At 45.4% G+C, this 27,017-nt stretch overlaps 1 protein-coding gene across 1 annotated transcript; it reads left to right on the top strand.

The window, feature by feature from the left end:
• Window positions 1–25,438, top strand: LOC311202173 (ATPase family AAA domain-containing protein 2-like; the record flags this gene model as incomplete). Its single annotated transcript, XM_084276713.1, has 13 exons — window positions 1–4; window positions 288–395; window positions 499–610; window positions 1,862–1,994; window positions 2,233–2,348; window positions 3,581–3,755; window positions 16,770–16,858; window positions 17,200–17,359; window positions 17,835–17,925; window positions 18,363–18,677; window positions 22,940–23,001; window positions 23,953–24,081; window positions 25,388–25,438. The coding sequence occupies 13 exons, from the start codon at window positions 1–3 to the stop codon at window positions 25,436–25,438; spliced, it is 1,545 nt and encodes a 514-aa protein (XP_084132839.1).
• Between the last annotated feature and the right edge of the window lie 1,579 nt (window positions 25,439–27,017).

Here is a 27,017-nt window from a genome sequence, read left to right as displayed (position 1 = left end):
ATGGGTACGCAATGGCAGGCACCCAAATCAAATGGAGGAGGAACAGCCACCTGGGCCCCTCCAGGGCTCTCCCAGCAGAGCAAGGGGAAGGACATGGGGAGCAGAAAAGCAGAGAAACTGAAGCCCTTGTGCCTCAAGCCTCAGCTAAAGAAGATGACAGAACTGTTGTTACTAAGACCGATGAGAAGCCACCCAGTCATCTCAGCAAGGACAGAACCTCTGTGTAGTGCATTCTGAATTTAATTTACAAGAGTACTTAAGAAGTTCCGTCTTATCTCAATGTACAGTTGTTCTGCCAGAAGAAAGTGTTGAGAAGGATGAAGAAGATACTCAGAAGCTTTATCACCTTCGAGAGAGGAGGAAACCTGTTGAGGACTATCAACCACCACTGAAAAGTAGGCTCTCTGCAGGGTTTTTCTTCAGAGCTGATTTCTTTCAGTGAGATGGTTTTGGAATGAAAATGCATACGGGCACTCAACTTCTCTTTGCTTTCAACAGAACCAAGGCAAAGTAAGAGCAAAGTTTCAGACTGCTCTTCAGATGCCAGTCAGAGGTCCCCATTTGGAAGTCCTCAAAGACTAGAAGACTCCTGCAGCCAAAGAACTGACAGGTTCGTGAATGTTTGGTGATGGTCCTTATTTCTCAGTAGTGCTGTCAGTGACACTGCTGACTAATGCTTCCAGAGGTTTTGGATTGGTGGGAATTAACAGATGAACGTTAGGATTACTGCTGTGGTAGTCCAAGGGTAGAAGGAAAGCAAGTATTGAGGGGGGAGGCCATACTTTTTATTAGCCATTAATTATTTGAAATGCAGCATTTGTTGTCCTCAATGAGGTGATTATGGAGGGTGGGGCTGAGATGATGTAACTGAAATTCTCTCCTTCTTGACTTGAAGCCAGAATGTCCCTCTGAAAAAACATTTTGCTCTCAGACTTTTTAAGCTTGGAGGATACCAGTTACTTTCTTAAAACTAATTTAGGAAGAGGGAGACCCTGTGTGGATTTACTTAATCACTCAAGTACTGATTTTGGCTTCTCTTTGGAATCAGTTCATGTTTGAGTAGGAAACTGTCCTTCACCAAGAAAAAGGCTAAATGAAATTAAAAATTCTAAATGACCACAGTCATGACAGAGGGGGTTTGGATCCTGTAAGCAGCGAGAGCATGGAGCACGCTGTCTCTTGCTAGATATGAGGAGCACTTTGCTCAGCATCCTCAAGAGCAGACAGAGAAGGACGGGTTCAGGAAACTGTCTTTTTAAACCGGTTTAGAAGGTTTGACTTTCCACAGAGTGGATATATGACATGAGGTGAAACTCCATTTCTATGTGTGTGAGAGAGAGAGGACACCATGAATCATTTGTTTATGCCATTTCTTTGCAAAACAGTTAAACATTTTACCTTCCTAAGAAACACGAAATTTCCCTGTCACAAGGGAAATCGTGTAACGGCTTTGAAATGAGATTCATCAGGAGAACAATCGTCTGAAACTAATAGATCTCAAAGGAAATTCTGAGATGGAATTCATTTAAATGTTGATATTACTTAGTGTGTACTTGGAAGTGTGCTTTGGGGGGTTCTTCTATCACCCAAGTCATGGTCAGTTCACAGTCTGCATCTGTGGAACTCCTTGTTCACAGCTTGCATTCATCTGTGTGTTGTGTGGTCTGCCATGGATATTCATAAGTGCTGAGAGTTGTCAGTTAGCCTGGCTTCATGTCTGGAGTGACCATTTTCCTTTGTTTACTCTTGGACATTAAATGTAAACCAATTTGAACAAATATTTACCTCTTTACGAGGTTGATCTCACTTAGGTGGTCTTCTGGGTTCACCTGCTGTCATTATAAATGTAAAAATCTTCTAGCTGCATGCTAACAAATGCTTTCCTCTTCCTCTCCTTCATTCAAATCAGGTGCCTTCCACTAAACCTCAAGAAGGATCGAAGGAAAAGGGGAGCAAGTCAGGCTGATGTTGATCCAATGCAAACAGGCCATTCAGTAAGTAATGCTAGATCAGCGTGCCAGCGAGGTGTTTGCAGTGTTTCTGAAAGCTTCCAGTCACGTGCTGCCTATGGGTAACCCCCCTAATGGAAAGGGGGTTTACAGTTCTGCTCTCAAGCAATTTGAAAACTGCCCAGAGCTCTTCTTTGTGCTGACACAGACTTTCTGATGGAACCTTGTCAAGGTCGTAGCTTTCTGTGATGTATGAGATGTGCTCTGTTGACTTTCTCTTTAGGTACGATTTGATGGTGTGGGTGGTCTTTCTGACCACATTTCAGCTTTAAAAGAGATGGTCATTTTACCGCTGCTTTACCCTGAAGTCTTTGAGAGATTCCAAATTCAGCCTCCAAGGTAACAGATACTGTGTACATTCTAATTAACCCATTTTCCTGAGAGTATTCAACTGAGCTATCAATATGTTTCCATGCTTCAAACTCTTCAGCCTTGTTGGTGGGTTTTCTTAGCAGTAGTAAAAAAGAATTTATTTAAAATGTGTAGAATCTGGAATCCAGGTGCAGCAAGGGCATCCTTTGTCACTGCCTTGCCTTTAAAAGGAGGGCTTGGGGTGTTCTTGTTTTGCGTTCTAGGTACAAGCCAACTTGATTAGTTTACAAGCAGGAAGGAATACTATACCAGTAGTCAACTGTAATTCATTGCTTGCAAGTCCAGTGTTCTCTCTCAAGAGTCTTTTGTTGCAAGTGATCAAGCATGACTTTGAGAATTACAGCCACAGCGTTGCAGTGGTGTTTGTGGTTGGGGTAATATAAGAGTCTGTCCACTTTTTACGCTGCTATATTAGTTCTGTGTCAGGAAACAAGTAGAAATGTAATTGTTAGCTTTGTATGTGTTTGATCAGCAAAGTTCAGTCGTGCTACAGTGAAATTCTTTGATTTCAGTCGCTTTGAAAGTATTACAAATAACGGAAGGAAAGTCTTCCAGGGTTTGGCTTCTTTATGCACTGAAATTCTTTTTGAAACAGCAACGTTTCAGCTGTTCTCACTGATGACTGTATTTATCTGGAAATGCAGTTTTCTCTCCCAGCCTTAGACCTGCACCTTTTTTAGCATCAGCAATGCATGGTCTGGGAGAGCAAATCCAGTAACTTAGAGCTTTTGAGGGGAGAGTGCAATGCTTCACTGTCAAATCTTGCCTTCTGCGAGGACAAGCATTTCAATGCAGCGTATAACTGAAGAATGAACTGGTGATTCCCAAGTTATGCCAGTCTGGGATTTTGTGCTAAGGTTTATTCTTGCTTGGCTGTGCTGTGCTGTAACCTGCCCTGCTAGTTTGTGGGCAGTTTTGGAAGTGTCCTTCTGGGATGCAATGATGTGCTCTCAAGGTTTGTACATCTCCACTCTCCTCTCTATCAATTGCACTTCCTGCCTTGTTAAATTGCGTTGGAACCCAGAACTTCCATCTCTTTTTGCCTTCTCCCTCTTCAGCTGTTGCCGCTAGTTCTGGTTAGGAGAGAAGAGGTGTGTAGTTTCGGGATGGGGGTTGTAATAGGTATTTTTCCATTAGGGGGGTTGTCATATGTGAATTTAATGGGGGTTTTGTGGGGTTGTGTTTTGTTTTCATTGCAGAGGCTGTCTGTTCTACGGTCCACCAGGAACTGGGAAGACACTGGTTGCTCGTGCGCTGGCTAACGAATATAGCCGAGGTGGCAGGAGAATAGCCTTTTTTATGAGAAAAGGTGCCGACTGCCTGAGTAAATGGGCAGGGGAAACTGAACGACAGCTTCGTGAATTGTTTGATCAGGTAAGGCTGAAATGTGCCCTGTGTTCTGTCCGAGTGGTAACTGTGAACTTCTGTGGTCAGTATTTTTAGGAAGAACTCCCTGCTTTTTTGTGTTTTGTCAGTGTTTCCTTTTGCACTGGGTTATTGAGGGGCATGAGGTCTTGACCTGTATTGGGAAAGATAAACAGAGCAAATGGGAAAACCATGCGAAACAAACCCGTTTAAGGATTTTTTCTCCTTAAAATAGTGCTTGCATTATGATGTCAGGATCCTGTGTTTCCATTCTAGGCCTACAAGATGCGACCTTCAATCATTTTCTTTGATGAGATAGACGGCCTTGCTCCTGTGCGGTCCGACAAACAAGACCAGATTCATAGGTAGTGCCTTTTTTGCATCTACATAGAAGCTTCTCGACCTCTGTGAAAAGAAGACCAGAACCTGTTTAACGCTGTGTCACGGGAATTGATCCTGCAAACCAGTAATTGCTGCTAAATAACAGAGTATTTTTCAACAAGAATTGAAATCAATTCGCTAAGCTTGATAGGAGCACAAGGCCTGTGTTAGCTTATTGGTTTCTTTATGTCTTCCAATGGGTCTTTAGCTAACCAGTGTCTCACTGATAAAAGCTTGTTCTTTTTGAGTCATCATTGGAGAAGACTGTGTAGAATATCAGAAAATGTTCTAAACCAGTGAATGGAAATTCTTTTTTTTCCCTTAGCTCTATCGTAACAACTCTTCTGGCCCTTATGGATGGCTTTGACAGCAGAGGAGAGGTGGTGGTAATCGGAGCCACCAACAGGCTGGATTCTGTAGATCCTGCTTTACGAAGACCTGGACGCTTTGATCGCGAGTTCTTCTTCAGCTTGCCAGATACAAAGGTCAGAATTGAAACTCAACCTTCATGTTGGTGTGACAAAGTCCTTCTTGAAAACAGAACCAGGGTCACAGTGCGGTATTGCAGAGCAGTTCAGGTGAAAATCAGTATTGACAACTTGGACAACAGTGACGCTGCATTGGCAGTAAGGTCGGGTACTGGATCTCTGTGATTATATGTGACTCTGGCAGTAAATGTCTCAATTAACTATAAATTACTGCTTTCACATCTTGAAAAGCAAAGAAATGTTGTGCACACAAGCATTCCTCTTTTGCTAGGAAAAACTTTTACCAAGGCTGGTGCCGGAGTGAATGAACTTGTTTTCATTCCCAAAGACGTTCAGTTTGTTTATGTACTGTATCCACCTAGACACTGCTCTCTATTTGTACTCATGTGAGGATCTGGGGCATTTTGTGTTGGTTGGCTTGGTTGTTTTTTTTTAAGAGAAGACGTAGGACAAACCACAACCATTTTCTTTCCAGGCTAGAAAGGAGATTTTTGAGATTCACACACAACATTGGAGGCCTCAGCCACCAGGCACGTTCCTGCAAGAGCTCGCTGACAGATGTGTTGGTAAGTTTGAAAACAAAGTGAGCTTCTGCATGTGGCTGAGTCCGAAGGAATCTGAGCTTCTACCAGGCAGTACCCAGGCTCTTGCACCTTGCTGCACAGTGTGGCAGTGAGGCACCTGGCACGGCGTGGGAGAAGGGAAGAGATTCTTTTCTTTTCGTGAATATTCTTTTTGTGTCTCTGAGAACGTTGAATGGGTTTGGGGCATCTTCCTCAGGAGCAAAGTTCTGATGAGGAGACTGCTTCCTAAGTGTGGGAGACCAGGCTGCGAGCGACGTAACAAAACTTGTCTGCAGCGCGGTGCCTCTTGAAGTGCTCTGTTAACCTGTGAATTGTTGGCTGCGGGCAAAGTCTCTCAGTATTGCACTTCAGAAACCTGGGCTTTGAGTGGTGTGCTGCCTGAGACTGATGTCCCATTTGGCTTTTGTCTTGTTTCGTAGGGTATTGCGGTGCTGACATTCGAGCCTTATGTGCTGAAGCTGCTCTCTGTGCTTTGCGCCGCCACTATCCTCAGATCTATGAAAGTAACGAGAAGCTGCCAATCGATGTTGCTTCTCTTGAAATAACAGCAGAGGATTTTTTTGTGGCTATGCAGAAGATTACTCCAGCTTCACAGAGGGCTTTGGCTTCCCCTGGGCGAGCGCTATGTCCTGTTTCCAAACCGCTGCTTGAAAACTCCCTCGCAAGGATTTTACAGGCCTTGCAGAGAGTATTTCCCCACGCAGAGTCTGCGCTATGGAAGGACCACCAACAAGGTACAACAGTAGCATTCACTTCTTTAACATTCTGCCAAAGCAAAAGCTGCTCATTTGTGCCATCACCATCCACCAGCCTCTCCAGCGGAATGGCAGCAGCACTGTGTAACAGGCAGGGGCACACCTTCATTGCAGGAATACCACGCACAGTTTGTGTTCTGGATTCTAAACTGAAGTGCAGGATGGGAGCTGTGAATGACTCGCTGTATGCAGTCGACAACAGCCTTCTCTACTTCAGCATCCTGTTTGTGACAGTAGCTAACATCCTACTTCTCAGTTGTAAATATGGATCTAAGATTGAATGTACAAGGTAGCTCTTTCAAAACATTTAACTAGGGGCAGAAGGGAAGGCTTCTAATGCCTGTCTGAGGAATGTCAGGCCCACAAGACACGTATAAGTGGTTTAAGCTAAATACTGCTTGAGCTACCGTGATTTTTAACCCTAGGGTTTTAACCTGACTGCCTGTGGATTGCAGTGCACACTTGTACATGAGATCAGAGTGGTTTAGCACTATATACGCTGGGGCTCGGCTTGCCCAGCAGATGTGAGGTCCTGCCTATGACAGCCTCAGGCCTGGGCCGGTTTAGTCTGTCCGTTGGTGAGAGTCTGTAAAGTGATAAACTTGCTCCACCCCAGACAAATGGAGGTTTGTTAACTGCTATTATGCTAATCTCTGGAAAATATCCTACCAGGATCACCATCAACCTTTGAAGAAATGCCACCGCATAAAAAGCCCAGAAGAGAAGAGAGGCAGTTCCTCCATCCTAGAGGGTAACTGTTTATGCTGATCTTCAGACATTTTAATGTGCAGCTTGTATAAGCTAACAGCTGAAAAGTTTTCCTGTTGCCACTACTGTTGGGTCAGTTCTTTTTCTCAATCTCTGTCGCTGTGCTGTCCAGAGAAACCTGACCTGCTGAGCTTGGTTATGTCTCTGGGATCTTGGACTTCAGCCAGCAAAGGCACAACAGTGTAGCACACAACAAGGGCTCTTGACAAATGTATTTCGTGCTAGTGCAGAATGATGACTAGAAAATCCAAACAATTCAAACAATGAGAAGGACTGAGAAAATCTTACACATCCTTCGGGTACAGCTGTAATTTAACCAATCAGTTGTGCACTTCAGATACGGGGAACGTGTTTCAGTGCCCACCTCAATTGTTTTTTCCTAATTCTCTTCTCCCTCCCTCCCTCCCTCCCTCCCTCCCTCCCTCCCTTCCGTCTCCAGTAACAATAGGCAAATTGCAGCTGAAAATTGGGGTGGACGGGTGGTGAAGAGATCCAGAGAGGTGTGTCCTGAGTGAGGGTTGTTCTGCCCAATATCAGGTTACTGACCAGCTGGTGTGTGTGTATTTGAGCTGGACAGTCCCCTGTGTGATTCAAGAGCTGTTGCTTCACCCAGCCAAGCAAATAGCAGGATTGGTGGGATTTCGTAGGGGAGCTATGGGATGAGTTGGTAAGAAAATGGGTTTTGAAAGTCTTTCTGATCACAGACCAGCTTCTTACTTGCTGGAACAGAGAGAGTCTTTACAAACAAAGGAGGTTAGGGAAAAGCCTTTGACAGCTGTGTGTCTATTCATCACTTGACTCTGAAAGTTCTTTCCTCCTCCTTGTTCTAGAACTGCTCCTTACCAGCCAACCTGTGTGAGGCCACGGTGCTTACTAGTTGGAGAGCCAGGGTGTGGGCAAACTTCTCATTTGGCACCTGCAGTAATACATGCCCTGGAAAAGTTTCCTGTTTATACGCTGGACATGCCTGTTTTGTTTGCTGGCAACACATCATGGGAACAAACGTGTGCACAGGTATCTCCTCTTTTTATGCTCATGGGATTCACAAACTGTCTCTAAACTAGTAAAGGAAGTGACATTCATTGTTAATGGAGGTGGCCTGGTTTGGGCGTGCTGTTTGGTTTACTTCTGCCTGGAAATCCACTTCATCAGCATCAGCCCTCATCTTTTCACGTTGGTCTCTGCCTGTTCAGACTGCTCCAGACTCGACTGACTCAGATGTGTTCCTGCTCCAAACTGAAAATGGTCTGGTCTCCATCATGTAACCATTTACCCAAACTAAGCTGTCTTGAAGAAGACAGGGTTAGTCTTGTCTTTTCAGGCACACCACCACATACATCATGTACATTGTGAGGTTCCTTACACCAGCTCTGTTCCTGTCTGTGTAACAATGTCTATCTTTGAGTCAAAGTGAAAATTCTACCTTTGGGTTGGAGAGTTGTTCTGGGGGTGGTTTGGTTTTGTGTTTTGACTTTTGTGTACTCCTATTTGGTAAGAGCGTTTGACTGATCCCTGGTTACTTATGAGCCTGTTCCAAATGGCTCAGTCTTCTTATCCAGGCTTTCATTTTACCAGGTGATGCAAGAAGCTCAAAGAAAGGCACCAAGTATCATTTATATTCCACTTATTGACTTGTGGTGGAAAGCTGTTGGAGATCCACTGAAAACAACCTTTACAAGACTACTGCAGAACATCCCATCATTTGCCCCAGTTCTGCTGCTTGCAACATCGGATGTGAGTTACACAGATCTCCCAAGAGAGGTATTGACATGAATACTTTTCCTTCTCTTTTTATTCAATTTCCTGTTCATCTAGAGCTCCTTGAAGCATTGGGGTACTTAAACAAATGCATCCTGTTATTACTCGGGCACCCTAGCCAGGTCTCCTCAAATCTGCTTAGACAAAGCAATGCCAAAAGCATTTGTCTCAAGTGTTTTCTGAGTAAAGGGATTGACTTTGACCCAACTTTTCCCCCCTTCTCACACACTCCTGCCTATTCAACAGATGTGTCCGTTTTCTTCAGACAAGCACTCATGTGAGTTCAAGATGGTTGGGTCTGAACATTAGTCAAGAATATGCAGTGCTGGCAATGGCACTGGGAAACCTATTTAAACTGAAAACATTTTTACTGAAAAGGGATATTTTTACTGAGAAAGTACGGTGGTCACGCTGTAACACAATGGACTGTAACTTTGTATTTCAATTCTTGAATAAGCATTTTTCATAGAAGTGAAAGCTTTACAGAGTCGATAGCTGAATTCCAGCTCCTGTTTAGTCACTTGTAAATCGATCTGTAGGCGTATTCCTTCACAAAATTCAGCAAGAGTCCATGCTGAGCATCCTAGACATATTTTGTCTCAAATGTGGGGTCAGCTTACCTAGAGGTGGTTGTCATCAGATGCTTGGAAAGGGCAGGAAGACAACTCCTCACAGTCTGTCTTACTCAGGTGACAAGTTAGAATTTAGACAGGTACTCATCTTCTGGGAATAGAGTCTGAGCGTGTGTCGCCGTGTATCTGAAATAACTTTCCTCTTTGGGCTATAGATACGAGAGCTGTTTATTGGTCAAAATGAAGTTTTCAATGTCCAGTGTCCTGATGAGGGAGAAAGAAGAAGGTTTTTTGAAGACCTACTTCTAAATCAAGCTCCTACACGTTCTCAGTCCATAAGCAATGCAGGTGAGGATATTCTACATACAAAACGTGGGTACCTGTAAGTCAGTAGCTGTAGAGTTTTTGCTTTGTGGTATTTTTCTCTCAGTAACTTTTCACAGGTTTGTCTTGGGGTAACATGGATTGAATGAGAGTTTCTGATGTGGTGGAACAACATGAAAATGGTCATGAAACTAAATCTGGGACTTAAAATAAAAGCGAGAAAGTTCTGGTGGGCAACATCTGTTTCTGAGAAGGAGAGTGTGGTGCTTCCTGAACATTCAGGCTTGAGGAGGAGTGAAATGCTGGGGTGCCAACGAGCACAAGGTTCTGAAGACAGAGATTCAAAAGCTAAGGTCAAGCAGCTCATTTAAGCTGCTTTTGGATTACACTATTGATGAGCCATCTTTGGTTCCATTCTTCCTGTAACACCTCTCTGCAGTCAGCACAGTGTGTTTCTTGCGTAAGGATGCTGCCCCTGTAGTTACTGAAAGCCCAAGTCGTGTCTTTCTGCAGATGCTGGTGTTCTGCTCCTGCAGGTTGTTTTTCAAATGGTACCTAAAGGGAAAACAGCCTTTGACTTCCTTTTATTGTATGAGTATCTTCCCAGTAATGACCAGTGTGAGTTAAAAAGCTGGACTTCAAGCAGTGTGGCCCCAGAGTCACCTGTTGAACAGAAGGCTTACATGCTCCAGTTTGCAGTGCAAGGTGTTTCCTAACCTACATGACTTGGGAGTGAGTGTTTGCCTGCCAGACTGTCACGGCAACGCCAGTGTATTTCCCCCCTGGCTGTACCCTGCCTTTTTCTCTAGTGCTTTTCTTGTATGCCCGAGTGCCTTCTGTTAATGGAGCAGTGACTTTGGCCAGAGAGAAGGTAAAAGTCAAGTGCTTCTCAGTGAAGAAATAACTGGCAACAGTTCTGTCTCTGGCCCTGCAGAGAGACTGTATTCCAGGATAATTCACTGACCCTGTAGCCCACCCAGAGAAGCAGAAATCCCGACTGAAGCAATTTGTGCCGTTCCAGGTGCCTTGGTACACCCTGTGACTGGTGCGAGCAGTTCCCGTGACGGTAACGCAGCGAGAGTTCGCAGAGGGCCAGGGGTTGTGGATGGCAGTGAGCTCAGAGTAAGTTGAATTTCAATGTTGCTAATATGGAAGTGGGACATATGTCTTATCTCCAGGTGGAGTGAAATGACCTTGAGGGCTTTGGTGCTAGTGGATCTGAAGGAGGCAGAGTTTGATGACGGGCAGTTGTGAGGCAGGAATATTGTCATGTGCTATGGCTGTTCTTTTAACTCCATCTTCACAGCCTCACACAACACCAAAGCTAAACAGCCACAGCAGTGGAAGAAGGTGCTGCTGCTACTTTGTTTTCCCAGAGATGATCACATTCACATCTTTGGTAACAGGCAGGACTGTGTGCAAGCTTGGCAACTTGCTACAGGCAGAGTCACTCTGCTCATTTACCCAGTCTAGAGGTAGGTGCCAGCTGATGTAACTTGGCTTCCTGACCTGCATTCCGTGCTGCTCTGGAAACAGCTGATTTGCAATTGGGATTCTTGATGGGATAGCCAGATGAGTACCGAAATATTTCCTGAAATGTTAGCCTGCCTTTCCTCTGTAGTATGAAAAAGTAACTCCTTTTCTCCAGTTAAATCTTGGGAGGTATTTAATGTGTTCTCTGAAGGGTCCCTCGTGTTTTATTTTGCTGTAGAAAATGTAGGATGTCACTGGCGTTGTTACTGGTTAGTTTCTGAAAATATGCATGAGGAGCCTGTTCCGAGGATTTGGGGCTATTCTGAACTTGTTCCCATTTTCTCTTCAGCAACTGTTGACTTTAGCCACTGTGGCAACTAAGAACTTCACCGTCTCTGACTTGGAAAGACTCTATGGTGTTCTTGCTCGGTGCATTTACCGGCATCGGGAAGATTACGACACGACCCAACTAGTGCAGGTGATTCTTTCCTGTGTCTTACAGCACTTTGTATCACTGTTAAGTGAGCATGAGTCCTGCCTGTGTGTGTGTGCGCTCTGGACATGGCACTTAGCAGGGTGTTACTCTTCACTGCTTAGTTGCCTGTGTTAGAAGACTTTTCCATTTCATTCTGAGGCCACTTCTCCGTATTGCAAACCCCTTGTTGTACTTGGCAGAGTCATTGGCAGTTTCTGCAGGGAACAGCTTGAACTGGAAGACAGTGGGTCCACCCCCACAGCCATCTCCAAGCAGTTAACCTCAGTCTGTCAGGAGTCCTTCCCCACAACCTTTGTCGTGAGCATCTTTATTTTGACACAGGGGGAGATTTCTGCCTCTGATGGTTTAATAGTCACATTCTCTGATCCCTTCCTCTAAAAGAGGACTTCTGACTTGTCAGAACTCAGCAGAAATCGCCCAGAGGCACCCATGGTGCCAGTCAGGCGTTCCCAGCCTTGAGTCCATTTAGATAGGTTGGATATTGAGTCTTCAGATACAAGATCCTTGAAACCATTTGTCTTTGAGCTGCTTGTGCCTGAGAAGAGAGCAAATTCCTTCTACTTCTCAGCCTGCCTTGCAAAAGAGGAAGACCTGGTCTTTGGCCCTTGTCTTCCACATCTGACAAAGAGTTAGACCGGATGTTCTGTTCTGCCTGTGCAGCCCTGAGGATGCTTTGGATTCAGGGATGCCATTCCTGACAAACAGGCCCATCTCTCATCCAGCATAGTGATGTGGCTTAGCATGGGAAGGGACGTGTTTCTGTTGCCTGGGGCTTGTGAGGTTTTGTGACTTCACTTGTAATGCTTAAATTAAGAGAGACTTGATTTCTTAGTTTCCTACTTTAGCTTTAACCAAAAAAACCCCAAGCCTCCTATTCAGAGTGATGCTGCAAGTCAGTCAGGAGCAAACTCTGTGTATGAAGAGAGAATTCTTTAACAAGTAATGATTCAGGGTGCAGAAGGGAGCATTTCCAGCATTTAGTTGGGGCTTTTCTGGAACTGGCTCTTCTTTCTACCTGTTGGAACCACTGTTGATACAGAGTCATGGTCCCGTGATACAGATCCACACTGTCTCTCTTGTCCGTGCTGACAGGATCCAAAGATACACGTGTTTAACATCCGTGGAAGTAAAGAAAGATGTGGTGGTGGTGGTAGCAGCACATGTATTTGCTAAATATTGCTAACAGTTGCGTGTGTGGACAGATTCTTTACTCCTGTGATGAATAAATAAGCAGGGTCCTGAAGCTCTTGTTCATGCTGACTGCTGGTTTGTCTTTTCTTCTTCCTAGGAAATGAAGAAAGAAATTGAAGCCTTCAGTCATGCCTTCCATCATGACTGACTTCAGCATTCTTCCACTTGGCTGTTCTCACTGCACGCTGTTCTTGCTGCATTATTCAATAAATGTTACTTGCACATCTATTAAACAAATACATTGTAAAATTGATTAGGAACACTCAAAGTCCTTTAGCTGCTTTTGATATTTTCATCATTATCTAGAAGGCCCATCCTAAATCTTTGCCTGATCTTTCTGCACTGAGGGACTCCTGGTTTTCACAGGGAAATTAACCTCAAAGTCCAGGAACACCACTTAGTTAATCAATGGGAAAGACTGGGCTTTGGATCACAGGAAACACTCTCCTACCAAAACACACAAGCGCTGTCTCAAGTCCCAGTCTGAGAATCCCAACTGCAGTTTATGACAAGCAGGACGGCTGCCATGCTGGGCAGCAGAGTGACTGATCCTCACTGCAAGCCCAGCAGGCACCAGTGCAGAACAGAGATCAAAGACTGACTGGGAAATATATTCCTACTGCTAGGAAAGGAAGGTCACTCCTAAGCAAAGTCCTACTAGGGGATGTGGGCCTCAGGATTGACTGGTGGGGATGAAAGTTACACCAACTCCAGTGTCCAGAAACACAGGATTTAAAAGCATTTTAAAGTACTTCAGTGCCAAATAATTTGTCAGTTGTCAGATAACAGCATCTCTGGAGCCCTTTGCCATTCTGCTCTCCCTTTCATTACTTTTACACACAAACTGGTCCATAATTTTGTACATTTAAATCTAAAATGGTGTCATTTACCAAAAAAACACCTCATTGTAATATGAACAAAAAAAGGGATTACTAATTCTGATAGTCAACAGAACCTTTCCTACATACAAAACCCATCTCTGAGTTCCCAGTCTGGGTAAAAAGTAGGTAGCAGGGGGAAAAATGTCCTGAACAATCAAATAGTCATTAATGGACTAAAGCTACTGAATCCCATCAGCAGGAGCTCATTTTGTCCTCGATATTAAATCTCTCTCTGTGCGTTGCATCTTCCCCTGTCTGCAGCTCTGGCCTCACTGCTGGAGCTCTACATGCAAATGATTTTATGGGTATGAACTGTTGCCCTAAGCTCAGAAGGATTATTCACAGCTACAAAGTCAAGCATGCAGATACACACACACACAGGTATTTTCAAACCAGATGGGAAGTTCCTGGACAGGATTCTCATTGCCCTGGTTGCTGGTAGGGTTGGTACTTAGCAGCAATCATGCCTAAGAACACAGCTGTATTCAGTATCACCCTTTCTGGAACAATCAACAGTCTGAAACCAAACACAACCGTTATATTGCCTACTTTATCCTCTTCTTAGAAAGAGGAATATTCTTTTACTGAGATCAGCTGTTTTCATGTGAGTAAAATACCCCATATACAAAAAAAAAAAAAGCCAATCTAGCTCTAAAGACACTGGAAGTTGCAATAATCCTTCTTTTCCAAAGTAGTTTACTCTGATGCTTCAGTGTTTCTCATCTCGCAGTCACTACATCAAACACACTCATTTTTCATCTTAGAATCCTCACAACACACCCCCTCCTTTCTGTGCTTACAAGCAGCACAACACAAACAGACCTTTTCCTTTTATTTTTTTCCTCACTTCAAGTATAGGTTCTCTTCTGGTATTCCAAATCCATCCATATCTCTGTCTAATATCCAAATCACTTTGCAATGCCAAGAGCAAGCCCGCATATGCGCTCTCTGTCCAGTTCTCATTTCTGGGACAAAACAACAGCACCTGAAATAGAGTAGGATATTTCAAGGTCCAATTTTCTGGCCATTTTCACCACTGACCAAGTGATACTGGGGACACCACACATTACAATACCATTTTAATCTATCCCTAGGCAGGGGCATCCCTCCAGATTTACTCCAGTTCTTTAAGATGCTTCCAAAGGGACAACAGAGAAAAACTTTCTTGCAAGAAGTGAAACTCATCTTGGTACCAAAAAATTATTTCCTAAACCAACGTTTCTTAGGCCAGAATTCCAAACTTTCAGATAGAAACCCAGGGATCTCTTCCCTGCGTTACCAATACAGCATGTAGAAACAAAGCCATGCTGCTGCTGGATCTCTCTCTGACACGACTTACGCAGAGCTTAAGCAAAGAAGAACTCACACTGCCTCCTGAAAAGCCTTGCTTTCCCCCATTTCTGTCCCTGTTAAGTGGACGATTCTACTTTATAGATACCATGGCTTCCCCTGGGGCAAGCCTTGAGGTTTCTGGGATCACACAGCCATTTTCAATTCAGGTCACCAGCACAAGTTTCCCAAAAGAGACAAGGCTCAGCTGGACAAGCTCATCTTGTGGATTTGCTTGAAACAGCAGAATTTTGAACGCTGTGGAATTCGGTAGCAGTTACCCCAGGCGTAACTTCCTCACTGTCCTTTATAGCCCAGGCTTAGGTGTTCCCTCCCAGGGGTGACGAGTAACATGATTTGGAGAGGTGAACACAATCGACATGTGCATGTGCCCCTTTCTTGGGATTACCACATTTAGGGGTGTCAGCTTTGACAGTCAAGAGAACTGGTTCACCTGGGCTGCTCTGCAGCCACCGTCACCACCTCTGTTCGGCGGATCTCAGCGTTGCTCTGCAGTCGCTGTCACTCCCTGCAGCAGCTCTCCAGCACACGGGACGTTTCAAAGATCACACCAGAGCTCAGGAATTGGGACGGTTGCCCATCAGTGCTGGTTTTCATCTCCCCAACAGTGCTCTGTCCAGACCCTTGCCCCCAGTTTGTGATTCCTCCCTCCCAGCCTGCAGCCCACCAGGAACTGTCTCTTTCCCTCTCTGTCTCTGCTGCCTGGTCTTCTTCTTTCACTCCTCCCCTCTCTGGCCCAGAGACACTGGCTGATGTTGTCTCTCCCTGACTGCCTGTCTGTCCCTCCTGGTCCCTGTCTGTCTGTCCTGCAGCCTGTTGCTCTGTTTCCCTCTCTCCACACGTCTCTCTCCTGCTCCCTGCCCTTCTCTGTTTTCTGTCAATCCTTTCTCCTCCCCTCCGCCTCTTCTCTCTCCGCGTCCCCCCGTCCTGCTCTCTGGCCTGGCCTGTGTCACCCAGTCCCTCTGCCCTCCTCCCGGCCCTGCTGCTCCTCTGGGCTGCTGCTCAGCACCAGTTTTCTTCAGGCACCTGCTCTCCACAGCCCCTCCATCTCCTTTCTGATCTCTGCCTCTGCTGCCATCTCTCCCAGCTTTTCCCTCCTTCCTCCTCCCTCAGCTTCCTGCCCATCTTTCAACTCGTCCCTCTGTCCATCTGGTGTCCCTCTTGGGCAGGGGCAGCCCTGGGGAGGCAGCCATGGGGCCTGCGGGGGCAGGGCCGGACTGCGGGACGGTGTCTCTTAACGGTCCCACTGCAGGAAGCAGCAGCCCCGCTGCGTGATGGGAGCTGTGGGCCAGAGGCTGCTGGGCGGCCATAATAGTTCCTGGGCATGGTGGGAGTCAGAGAGCAGAGGCTGCTGGGCGGCCATGGTGGTTCCCGGGGCATTGTGGGAACTGTAGGCCTGGGTCATGGGGCTACTGGGCGGCCATGGGGGTCTGGCCAAGCCCAGTCTCTGCTCCAGCTGCGACCAAGCTGAGCTGAAGGCTGGGGTCCCCGTGAGGCAGCAAGGCCCTTGGCCAAGCGCAGGGGCTTCTGCTGCCTGCTGGAGCTCCCTGCATGGGCAGGATCCAGGCAGCCAGGAGAGATTCCTGTCAGGAGCTGCCTGACAGATCCAGGCTGCTGCTGGGCAGGGGCAGAGCTGAACACTCCTTCTGCAAGGGCTGGGCCAGGGCTTTCAGGCCCAGTCAGCCCAGCCAGGGCTGGCAGGCAGAAGCCAGCGCTTCACTGCAGGCCTTGCTCTGAGGGCCATGGACATCAGCATGGGAAGTGTTTCTGAGACAGGCATCAGCCTGGCTCCTTGGGCTCTGCTGCCTCTCAGCCCGAATGCAGCAAACCCCTGAGATGTGTGCTATGTGCTGGGTTATTGAGGGGCATGAGGTCTTGACCTGTATTGGGAAAGATAAACAGAGCAAATGGGAAAACCATGCGAAACAAACCCGTTTAAGGATTTTTTCTCCTTAAAATAGTGCTTGCATTATGATGTCAGGATCCTGTGTTTCCATTCTAGGCCTACAAGATGCGACCTTCAATCATTTTCTTTGATGAGATAGACGGCCTTGCTCCTGTGCGGTCCGACAAACAAGACCAGATTCATAGGTAGTGCCTTTTTTGCATCTACATAGAAGCTTCTCGACCTCTGTGAAAAGAAGACCAGAACCTGTTTAACGCTGTGTCACGGGAATTGATCCTGCAAACCAGTAATTGCTGCTAAATAACAGAGTATTTTTCAACAAGAATTGAAATCAATTCGCTAAGCTTGATAGGAGCACAAGGCCTGTGTTAGCTTATTGGTTTCTTTATGTCTTCCAATGGGTCTTTAGCTAACCAGTGTCTCACTGATAAAAGCTTGTTCTTTTTGAGTCATCATTGGAGAAGACTGTGTAGAATATCAGAAAATGTTCTAAACCAGTGAATGGAAATTCTGTTTTTTCCCTTAGCTCTATCGTAACAACTCTTCTGGCCCTTATGGATGGCTTTGACAGCAGAGGAGAGGTGGTGGTAATCGGAGCCACCAACAGGCTGGATTCTGTAGATCCTGCTTTACGAAGACCTGGACGCTTTGATCGCGAGTTCTTCTTCAGCTTGCCAGATACAAAGGTCAGAATTGAAACTCAACCTTCATGTTGATGTGACAAAGTCCTTCTTGAGAACAGAACCAGGGTCACAGTGCGGTATTGCAGAGCAGTTCAGGTGAAAATCAGTATTGACAACTTGGACAACAGTGACGCTGCATTGGCAGTAAGGTCGGGTACTGGATCTCTGTGATTATATGTGACTCTGGCAGTAAATGTCTCAATTAACTATAAATTACTGCTTTCACATCTTGAAAAGCAAAGAAATGTTGTGCACACAAGCATTCCTCTTTTGCTAGGAAAACCTTTTCCCAAGGCTGGTGCCGGAGTGAATGAACTTGTTTTCATTCCCAAAGACGTTCAGTTTGTTTATGTACTGTATCCACCTAGACACTGCTCTCTATTTGTACTCATGTGAGGATCTGGGGCATTTTGTGTTGGTTGGCTTGGTTGTTTTTTTTTAAGAGAAGATGGACAAACCACAACCATTTTCTTTCCAGGCTAGAAAGGAGATTTTTGAGATTCACACACAACATTGGAGGCCTCAGCCACCAGGCACGTTCCTGCAAGAGCTCGCTGACAGATGTGTTGGTAAGTTTGAAAACAAAGTGAGCTTCTGCATGTGGCTGAGTCCGAAGGAATCTGAGCTTCTACCAGGCAGTACCCAGGCTCTTGCACCTTGCTGCACAGTGTGGCAGTGAGGCACCTGGCACGGCGTGGGAGAAGGGAAGAGATTCTTTTCTTTTCGTGAATATTCTTTTTGTGTCTCTGAGAACGTTGAATGGGTTTGGGGCATCTTCCTCAGGAGCAAAGTTCTGATGAGGAGACTGCTTCCTAAGTGTGGGAGACCAGGCTGCGAGCGACGTAACAAAACTTGTCTGCAGCGCGGTGCCTCTTGAAGTGCTCTGTTAACCTGTGAATTGTTGGCTGCGGGCAAAGTCTCTCAGTATTGCACTTCAGAAACCTGGGCTTTGAGTGGTGTGCTGCCTGAGACTGATGTCCCATTTGGCTTTTGTCTTGTTTCGTAGGGTATTGCGGTGCTGACATTCGAGCCTTATGTGCTGAAGCTGCTCTCTGTGCTTTGCGCCGCCACTATCCTCAGATCTATGAAAGTAACGAGAAGCTGCCAATCGATGTTGCTTCTCTTGAAATAACAGCAGAGGATTTTTTTGTGGCAATGCAGAAGATTACTCCAGCTTCACAGAGGGCTTTGGCTTCCCCTGGGCGAGCGCTATGTCCTGTTTCCAAACCGCTGCTTGAAAACTCGCTCGCAAGGATTTTACAGGCCTTGCAGAGAGTATTTCCCCACGCAGAGTCTGCGCTACAGAAGGACCACCAACAAGGTACAACAGTAGCATTCACTTCTTTAACATTCTGCCAAAGCAAAAGCTGCTCATTTGTGCCATCACCATCCACCAGCCTCTCCAGCGGAATGGCAGCAGCACTGTATAACTGGCAGGGGCACACCTTCATTGCAGGAATACCACACACAGTTTGTGTTCTGGATTCTAAACTGAAGTGCAGGATGGGAGCTGTGAATGACTCGCTGTATGCAGTCAACAACAGCCTTCTCTACTTCAGCATCCTGTTTGTGGCAGTAGCTAACATCCTATTTCTCAGTTGTAAATATGGATCTAAGATTGAATGTACAAGGTAGCTCTTTCAAAACATTTAACTAGGGGCAGAAGGGAAGGCTTCTAATGCCTGTCTGAGGAATGTCAGGCCCACAAGACACGTATAAGTGGTTTAAGCTAAATACTGCTTGAGCTACCGTGATTTCTAACCCTAGGGTTTTAACCTGACTGCCTGTGGATTGCAGTGCACACTTGTACATGAGATCAGAGTGGTTTAGCACTATATACGCTGGGGCTCGGCTTGCCCAGCAGATGTGAGGTCCTGCCTATGACAGCCTCAGGCCTGGGCCGGTTTAGTCTGTCCGTTGGTGAGAGTCTGTAAAGTGATAAACTTGCTCCACCCCAGACAAATGGAGGTTTGTTAACTGCTATTATGCTAATCTCTGGAAAATATCCTACCAGGATCACCATCAACCTTTGAAGAAATGCCACCGCATAAAAAGCCCAGAAGAGAAGAGAGGCAGTTCCTCCATCCTAGAGGGTAACTGTTTATGCTGATCTTCAGACATTTTAATGTGCAGCTTGTATAAGCTAACAGCTGAAAAGTTTTCCTGTTGCCACTACTGTTGGGTCAGTTCTTTTTCTCAATCTCTGTCGCTGTGCTGTCCAGAGAAACCTGACCTGCTGAGCTTGGTTATGTCTCTGGGATCTTGGACTTCAGCCAGCAAAGGCACAACAGTGTAGCACACAACAAGGGCTCTTGACAAATGTATTTCGTGCTAGTGCAGAGTGATTACTAGGAAAGCCAAACACAATTCAAACAATGAGAAGGACTGAGAAAATCTTACACATCCTTCGGGTACAGCTGTAATTTAACCAATCAATTGTGCACTTCAGATACGGGGAACGTGTTTCAGTGCCCACCTCAATTGTTTTTTCCTAATTCTCTTCTCCCTCCCTCCCTCCCTCCCTCCCTCCCTCCCTCCCTTCCTTCCGTCTCCAGTAACAATAGGCAAATTGCAGCTGAAAATTGGGGTGGACGGGTGGTGAAGAGATCCAGAGAGGTGTGTCCTGAGTGAGGGTTGTTCTGCCCAATATCAGGTTACTGACCAGCTGGTGTGTGTGTATTTGAGCTGGACAGTCCCCTGTGTGATTCAAGAGCTGTTGCTTCACCCAGCCAAGCAAATAGCAGGATTGGTGGGATTTCGTAGGGGAGCTATGGGATGAGTTGGTAAGAAAATGGGTTTTGAAAGTCTTTCTGATCACAGACCAGCTTCTTACTTGCTGGAACAGAGAGAGTCTTTACAAACAAAGGAGGTTAGGGAAAAGCCTTTGACAGCTGTGTGTCTATTCATCACTTGACTCTGAAAGTTCTTTCCTCCTCCTTGTTCTAGAACTGCTCCTTACCAGCCAACCTGTGTGAGGCCACGGTGCTTACTAGTTGGAGAGCCAGGGTGTGGGCAAACTTCTCATTTGGCACCTGCAGTAATACATGCCCTGGAAAAGTTTCCTGTTTATACGCTGGACATGCCTGTTTTGTTTGCTGGCAACACATCATGGGAACAAACGTGTGCACAGGTATCTCCTCTTTTTATGCTCATGGGATTCACAAACTGTCTCTAAACTAGTAAAGGAAGTGACATTCATTGTTAATGGAGGTGGCCTGGTTTGGACGTGCTGTTTGGTTTACTTCTGCCTGGAAATCCACTTCATCAGCATCAGCCCTCATCTTTTCACGTTGGTCTCTGCCTGTTCAGACTGCTCCAGACTCGACTGACTCAGATGTGTTCCTGCTCCAAACTGAAAATGGTCTGGTCTCCATCATGTAACCATTTACCCCAACTAAGCTGTCTTGAAGAAGACAGGGTTAGTCTTGTCTTTTCAGGCACACCACCACATACAACATGTACATTGTGAGGTTCCTTACACCAGCTCTGTTCCTGTCTGTGTAGCAATGTCTATCTTTGAGTCAAAGTGAAAATTCTACCTTTGGGTTGGAGAGTTGTTCTGGGGGTGGTTTGGTTTTGTGTTTTGACTTTTGTGTACTCCTATTTGGTAAGAGCGTTTGACTGATCCCTGGTTACTTATGAGCCTGTTCCAAATGGCTCAGTCTTCTTATCCAGGCTTTCATTTTACCAGGTGATGCAAGAAGCTCAAAGAAAGGCACCAAGTATCATTTATATTCCACTTATTGACTTGTGGTGGAAAGCTGTTGGAGATCCACTGAAAACAACCTTTACAAGACTACTGCAGAACATCCCATCATTTGCCCCAGTTCTGCTGCTTGCAACATCGGATGTGAGTTACACAGATCTCCCAAGAGAGGTATTGACATGAATACTTTTCCTTCTCTTTTTATTCAATTTCCTGTTCATCTAGAGCTCCTTGAAGCATTGGGGTACTTAAACAAATGCATCCTGTTATTACTCGGGCACCCTAGCCAGGTCTCCTCAAATCTGCTTAGACAAAGCAATGCCAAAAGCATTTGTCTCAAGTGTTTTCTGAGTAAAGGGATTGACTTTGACCCAACTTTTCCCCCCTTCTCACACACTCCTGCCTATTCGACAGATGTGTCCGTTTTCTTCAGACAAGCACTCATGTGAGTTCAAGATGGTTGGGTCTGAACATTAGTCAAGAATATGCAGTGCTGGCAATGGCACTGGGAAACCTATTTAAACTGAAAACATTTTTACTGAAAAGGGATATTTTTACTGAGAAAGTACGGTGGTCACGCTGTAACAATGGACTGTAACTTTGTATTTCAATTCTTGAATAAGCATTTTTCATAGAAGTGAAAGCTTTACAGAGTCGATAGCTGAATTCCAACTCCTGTTTAGTCACTTGTAAATCGATCTGTAGGCGTATTCCTTCACAAAATTCAGCAAGAGTCCATGCTGAGCATCCTAGACCTATTTTGTCTCAAATGTGGGGTCAGCTTACCTAGAGGTGGTTGTCATCAGATGCTTGGAAAGGGCAGGAAGACAACTCCTCACAGTCTGTCTTACTCAGGTGACAAGTTAGAATTTAGACAGGTACTCATCTTCTGGGAATAGAGTCTGAGCGTGTGTCGCCGTGTATCTGAAATAACTTTCCTCTTTGGGCTATAGATACGAGAGCTGTTTATTGGTCAAAATGAAGTTTTCAATGTCCAGTGTCCTGATGAGGGAGAAAGAAGAAGGTTTTTTGAAGACCTACTTCTAAATCAAGCTCCTACACGTTCTCAGTCCATAAGCAATGCAGGTGAGGATATTCTACATACAAAACGTGGGTACCTGTAAGTCAGTAGCTGTAGAGTTTTTGCTTTGTGGTATTTTTCTCTCAGTAACTTTTCACAGGTTTGTCTTGGGGTAACATGGATTGAATGAGAGTTTCTGATGTTTTTCATGGAACAACATGAAAATGGTCATGAAACTAAATCTGGGACTTAAAATAAAAGCGAGAAAGTTCTGGTGGGCAACATCTGTTTCTGAGAAGGAGAGTGTGGTGCTTCCTGAACATTCAGGCTTGAGGAGGAGTGAAATGCTGGGGTGCCAACGAGCACAAGGTTCTGAAGACAGAGATTCAAAAGCTAAGGTCAAGCAGCTCATTTAAGCTGCTTTTGGATTACACTATTGATGAGCCATCTTTGGTTCCATTCTTCCTGTAACACCTCTCTGCAGTCAGCACAGTGTGTTTCTTGCGTAAGGATGCTGCCCCTGTAGTTACTGAAAGCCCAAGTCGTGTCTTTCTGCAGATGCTGGTGTTCTGCTCCTGCAGGTTGTTTTTCAAATGGTACCTAAAGGGAAAACAGCCTTTGACTTCCTTTTATTGTATGAGTATCTTCCCAGTAATGACCAGTGTGAGTTAAAAAGCTGGACTTCAAGCAGTGTGGCCCCAGAGTCACCTGTTGAACAGAAGGCTTACATGCTCCTGTTTGCAGTGCAAGGTGTGTTTCCTAACCTACATGACTTGGGAGTGAGTGTTTGCCTGCCAGACTGTCACGGCAACGCCAGTGTATTTCCCCCCTGGCTGTACCCTGCCTTTTTCTCTAGTGCTTTTCTTGTATGCCCGAGTGCCTTCTGTTGATGGAGCAGTGACTTTGGCCAGAGAGAAGGTAAAAGTCAAGTGCTTCTCAGTGAAGAAATAACTGGCAACAGTTCTGTCTCTGGCCCTGCAGAGAGACTGTATTCCAGGATAATTCACTGACCCTGTAGCCCACCCAGAGAAGCAGAAATCCCGACTGAAGCAATTTGTGCCGTTCCAGGTGCCTTGGTACACCCTGTGACTGGTGCGAGCAGTTCCCGTGACGGTAACGCAGCGAGAGTTCGCAGAGGGCCAGGGGTTGTGGATGGCAGTGAGCTCAGAGTAAGTTGAATTTCAATGTTGCTAATATGGAAGTGGGACATATGTCTTATCTCCAGGTGGAGTGAAATGACCTTGAGGGCTTTGGTGCTAGTGGATCTGAAGGAGGCAGAGTTTGATGACGGGCAGTTGTGAGGCAGGAATATTGTCATGTGCTATGGCTGTTCTTTTAACTCCATCTTCACAGCCTCACACAACACCAAAGCTAAACAGCCACAGCAGTGGAAGAAGGTGCTGCTGCTACTTTGTTTTCCCAGAGATGATCACATTCACATCTTTGGTAACAGGCAGGACTGTGTGCAAGCTTGGCAACTTGCTACAGGCAGAGTCACTCTGCTCATTTACCCAGTCTAGAGGTAGGTGCCAGCTGATGTAACTTGGCTGCCTGACCTGCATTCCGTGCTGCTCTGGAAACAGCTGATTTGCAATTGGGATTCTTGATGGGATAGCCAGATGAGTACCGAAATATTTCCTGAAATGTTAGCCTGCCTTTCCTCTGTAGTATGAAAAAGTAACTCCTTTTCTCCAGTTAAATCTTGGGAGGTATTTAATGTGTTCTCTGAAGGGTCCCTCGTGTTTTCTTTTGCTGTAGAAAATGTAGGATGTCACTGGCGTTGTTACTGGTTAGTTTCTGAAAATATGCATGAGGAGCCTGTTCAGAGGATTTGGGGCTATTCTGAACTTGTTCCCATTTTCTCTTCAGCAACTGTTGACTTTAGCCACTGTGGCAACTAAGAACTTCACCGTCTCTGACTTGGAAAGACTCTATGGTGTTCTTGCTCGGTGCATTTACCGGCATCGGGAAGATTACGACACGACCCAACTAGTGCAGGTGATTCTTTCCTGTGTCTCACAGCACTTTGTATCACTGTTAAGCGTTTGTGAGTCCTGCCTGTGTGTGTGTGCGCTCTGGACATGGCACTTAGCAGGGTGTTACTCTTCACTGCTTAGTTGCCTGTGTTAGAAGACTTTTCCATTTCACTCTGAGGCCACTTCTCCGTATTGCAAACCCCTTGTTGTACTTGGCAGAGTCATTGGCAGTTTCTGCAGGGAACAGCTTGAACTGGAAGACAGTGGGTCCACCCCCACAGCCATCTCCAAGCAGTTAACCTCAGTCTGTCAGGAGTCCTTCCCCACAACCTTTGTCGTGAGCATCTTTATTTTGACACAGGGGGAGATTTCTGCCTCTGATGGTTTAATAGTCACATTCTCTGATCCCTTCCTCTAAGAGAGGACTTCTGACTTGTCAGAACTCAGCAGAAATCGTCCAGAGGCACCCATGGTGCCAGTCAGGCGTTCCCAGCCTTGAGTCCATTTAGATAGGTTGGATATTGAGTCTTTAGATACAAGATCCTTGAATCCATTTGTCTTTGAGCTGCTTGTGCCTGAGAAGAGAGCAAATTCCTTCTACTTCTCAGCCTGCCTTGCAAAAGAGGAAGACCTGGTCTTTGGCCCTTGTCTTCCACATCTGACAAAGAGTTAGACCGGATGTTCTGTTCTGCCTGTGCAGCCCTGAGGATGCTTTGGATTCAGGGATGCCATTCCTGACAAACAGGCCCATCTCTCATCCAGCATAGTGATGTGGCTTAGCATGGGAAGGGACGTGTTTCTGTTGCCTGGGGCTTGTGAGGTTTTGCGACTTCACTTGTAATGCTTAAATTAAGAGAGACTTGATTTCTTAGTTTCCTACTTTAGCTTTAACCAAAAAAACCCCAAGCCTCCTATTCAGAGTGATGCTCCAAGTCAGTCAGGAGCAAACTCTGTGTATGAAGAGAAAAGTCTTTAACAAGTAATGATTCAGGGTGCAGAAGGGAGCATTTCCAGCATTTAGTTGGGGCTTTTCTGGAACTGGCTCTTCTTTCTACCTGTTGGAACCACTGTTGATACAGAGCCATGGTCCCGTGATACAGATCCACACTGTCTCTCTTGTCTGTGCTGACAGGATCCAAAGATACACGTGTTTAACATCCGTGGAAGTAAAGAAAGATGTGGTGGTGGTGGTAGCAGCACATGTATTTGCTAAATATTGCTAACAGTTGTGTGTGTGGACAGATTCTTTACTCCTGTGATGAATAAATAAGCAGGGTCCTGGAGCTCTTGTTCATGCTGACTGCTGGTTTGTCTTTTCTTCTTCCTAGGAAATGAAGAAAGAAATTGAAGCCTTCAGTCATGCCTTCCATCATGACTGACTTCAGCATTCTTCCACTTGGCTGTTCTCACTGCACGCTGTTCTTGCTGCATTATTCAATAAATGTTACTTGCACATCTATTAAACAAATATATTGTAAAATTGATTAGGAACACTCAAAGTCCTTTAGCTGCTTTTGATATTTGCATCATTATCTAGAAGGCCCATCCTAAATCTTTGCCTGATCTTTCTGCACTGAGAGACTCCTGGTTTTCACAGGGAAATTAACCTCAAAGTCCAGGAACACCACTTAGTTAATCAATGGGAAAGACTGGGCTTTGGATCACAGGAAACACTCTCCTACCAAAACACACAAGCGCTGTCTCAAGTCCCAGCCTGAGAATCCCAACTGCAGTTTATGACAAGCAGGACGGCTGCCATGCTGGGCAGCAGAGTGACTGATCCTCACTGCAAGCCCAGCAGGCACCAGTGCAGAACAGAGATCAAAGACTGACTGGGAAATATATTCCTACTGCTAGGAAAGGAAGGTCACTCCTAAGCAAAGTCCTACTAGGGGATGTGGGCCTCAGGATTGACTGGTGGGGATGAAACTTACACCAACTCCAGTGTCCAGAAACACAGGATTTAAAAGCATTTTAAAGTACTTCAGTGCCAAATAATTTGTCAGTTGTCAGGTAACAGCATCTCTGGAGCCCTTTGCCATTCTGCTTTCCCTTTCATTACTTTTACACACCAACTGGTCCATAATTTTGTACATTTAAATCTAAAATGGTGTCATTTACCAAAAAAACACCTCATTGTAATATGAACAAAAAAAGGGATTACTAATTCTGATAGTCAACAGAACCTTTCCTACATACAAAACCCATCTGTGAGTTCCCAGTCTGGGTAAAAAGTAGGTAGCAGGGGGAAAAATGTCCTGCACAATCAAATAGTCATTAATGGACTAAAGCTACTGAATCCCATCAGCAGGAGCTCATTTTGTCCTCGATATTAAATCTCTCTCTGTGCGTTGCATCTTCCCCTGTCTGCAGCTCTGGCCTCACTGCTGGAGCTCTACATGCAAATGATTTTATGGGTATGAACTGTTGCCCTAAGCTCAGAAGGATTATTCACAGCTACAAAGTCAAGCATGCAGATACACACACACACAGGTATTTTCAAACCAGATGGGAAGTTCCTGGGCAGGATTTTCATTGCCCTGGTTGCTGGTATGGTTGGTACTTACCAGCAATCATGCCTAAGAACACAGCTGTATTCAGTATCACCCTTTCTGGAACAATCAACAGTCTGAAGCCAAACACAACCGTTATATTGCCTACTTTATCCTCTTCTTAGAAAGAGGAATATTCTTTTACTGAGATCAGCTGCTTTCATGTGAGTAAAATACCCCATATACAAAAAAAAAGCCAGTCTAGTTCTAAAGACACTGGAAGTTGCAATAATCCTTTTTTTCCAAAGTAGTTTACTCTGATGCTTCAGTGTTTCTCATCTCGCAGTCACTACAACAAACACACTCATTTTTCATCTTAGAATCCTCACAACACACCCCCTCCTTTCTGAGCTTACGAGCAGCACAACACAAACAGACCTTTTCCTTTTATTTTTTTCCTCACTTC

This window comes from Gallinula chloropus (genome assembly GCF_964237585.1).
Source record: "Gallinula chloropus genome assembly, chromosome: 29".
Taxonomy (NCBI): domain Eukaryota; kingdom Metazoa; phylum Chordata; class Aves; order Gruiformes; family Rallidae; genus Gallinula; species Gallinula chloropus.
Note: the sequence above shows the minus strand (reverse complement) of the source record. Positions and strands in the feature narration are given on the sequence as shown.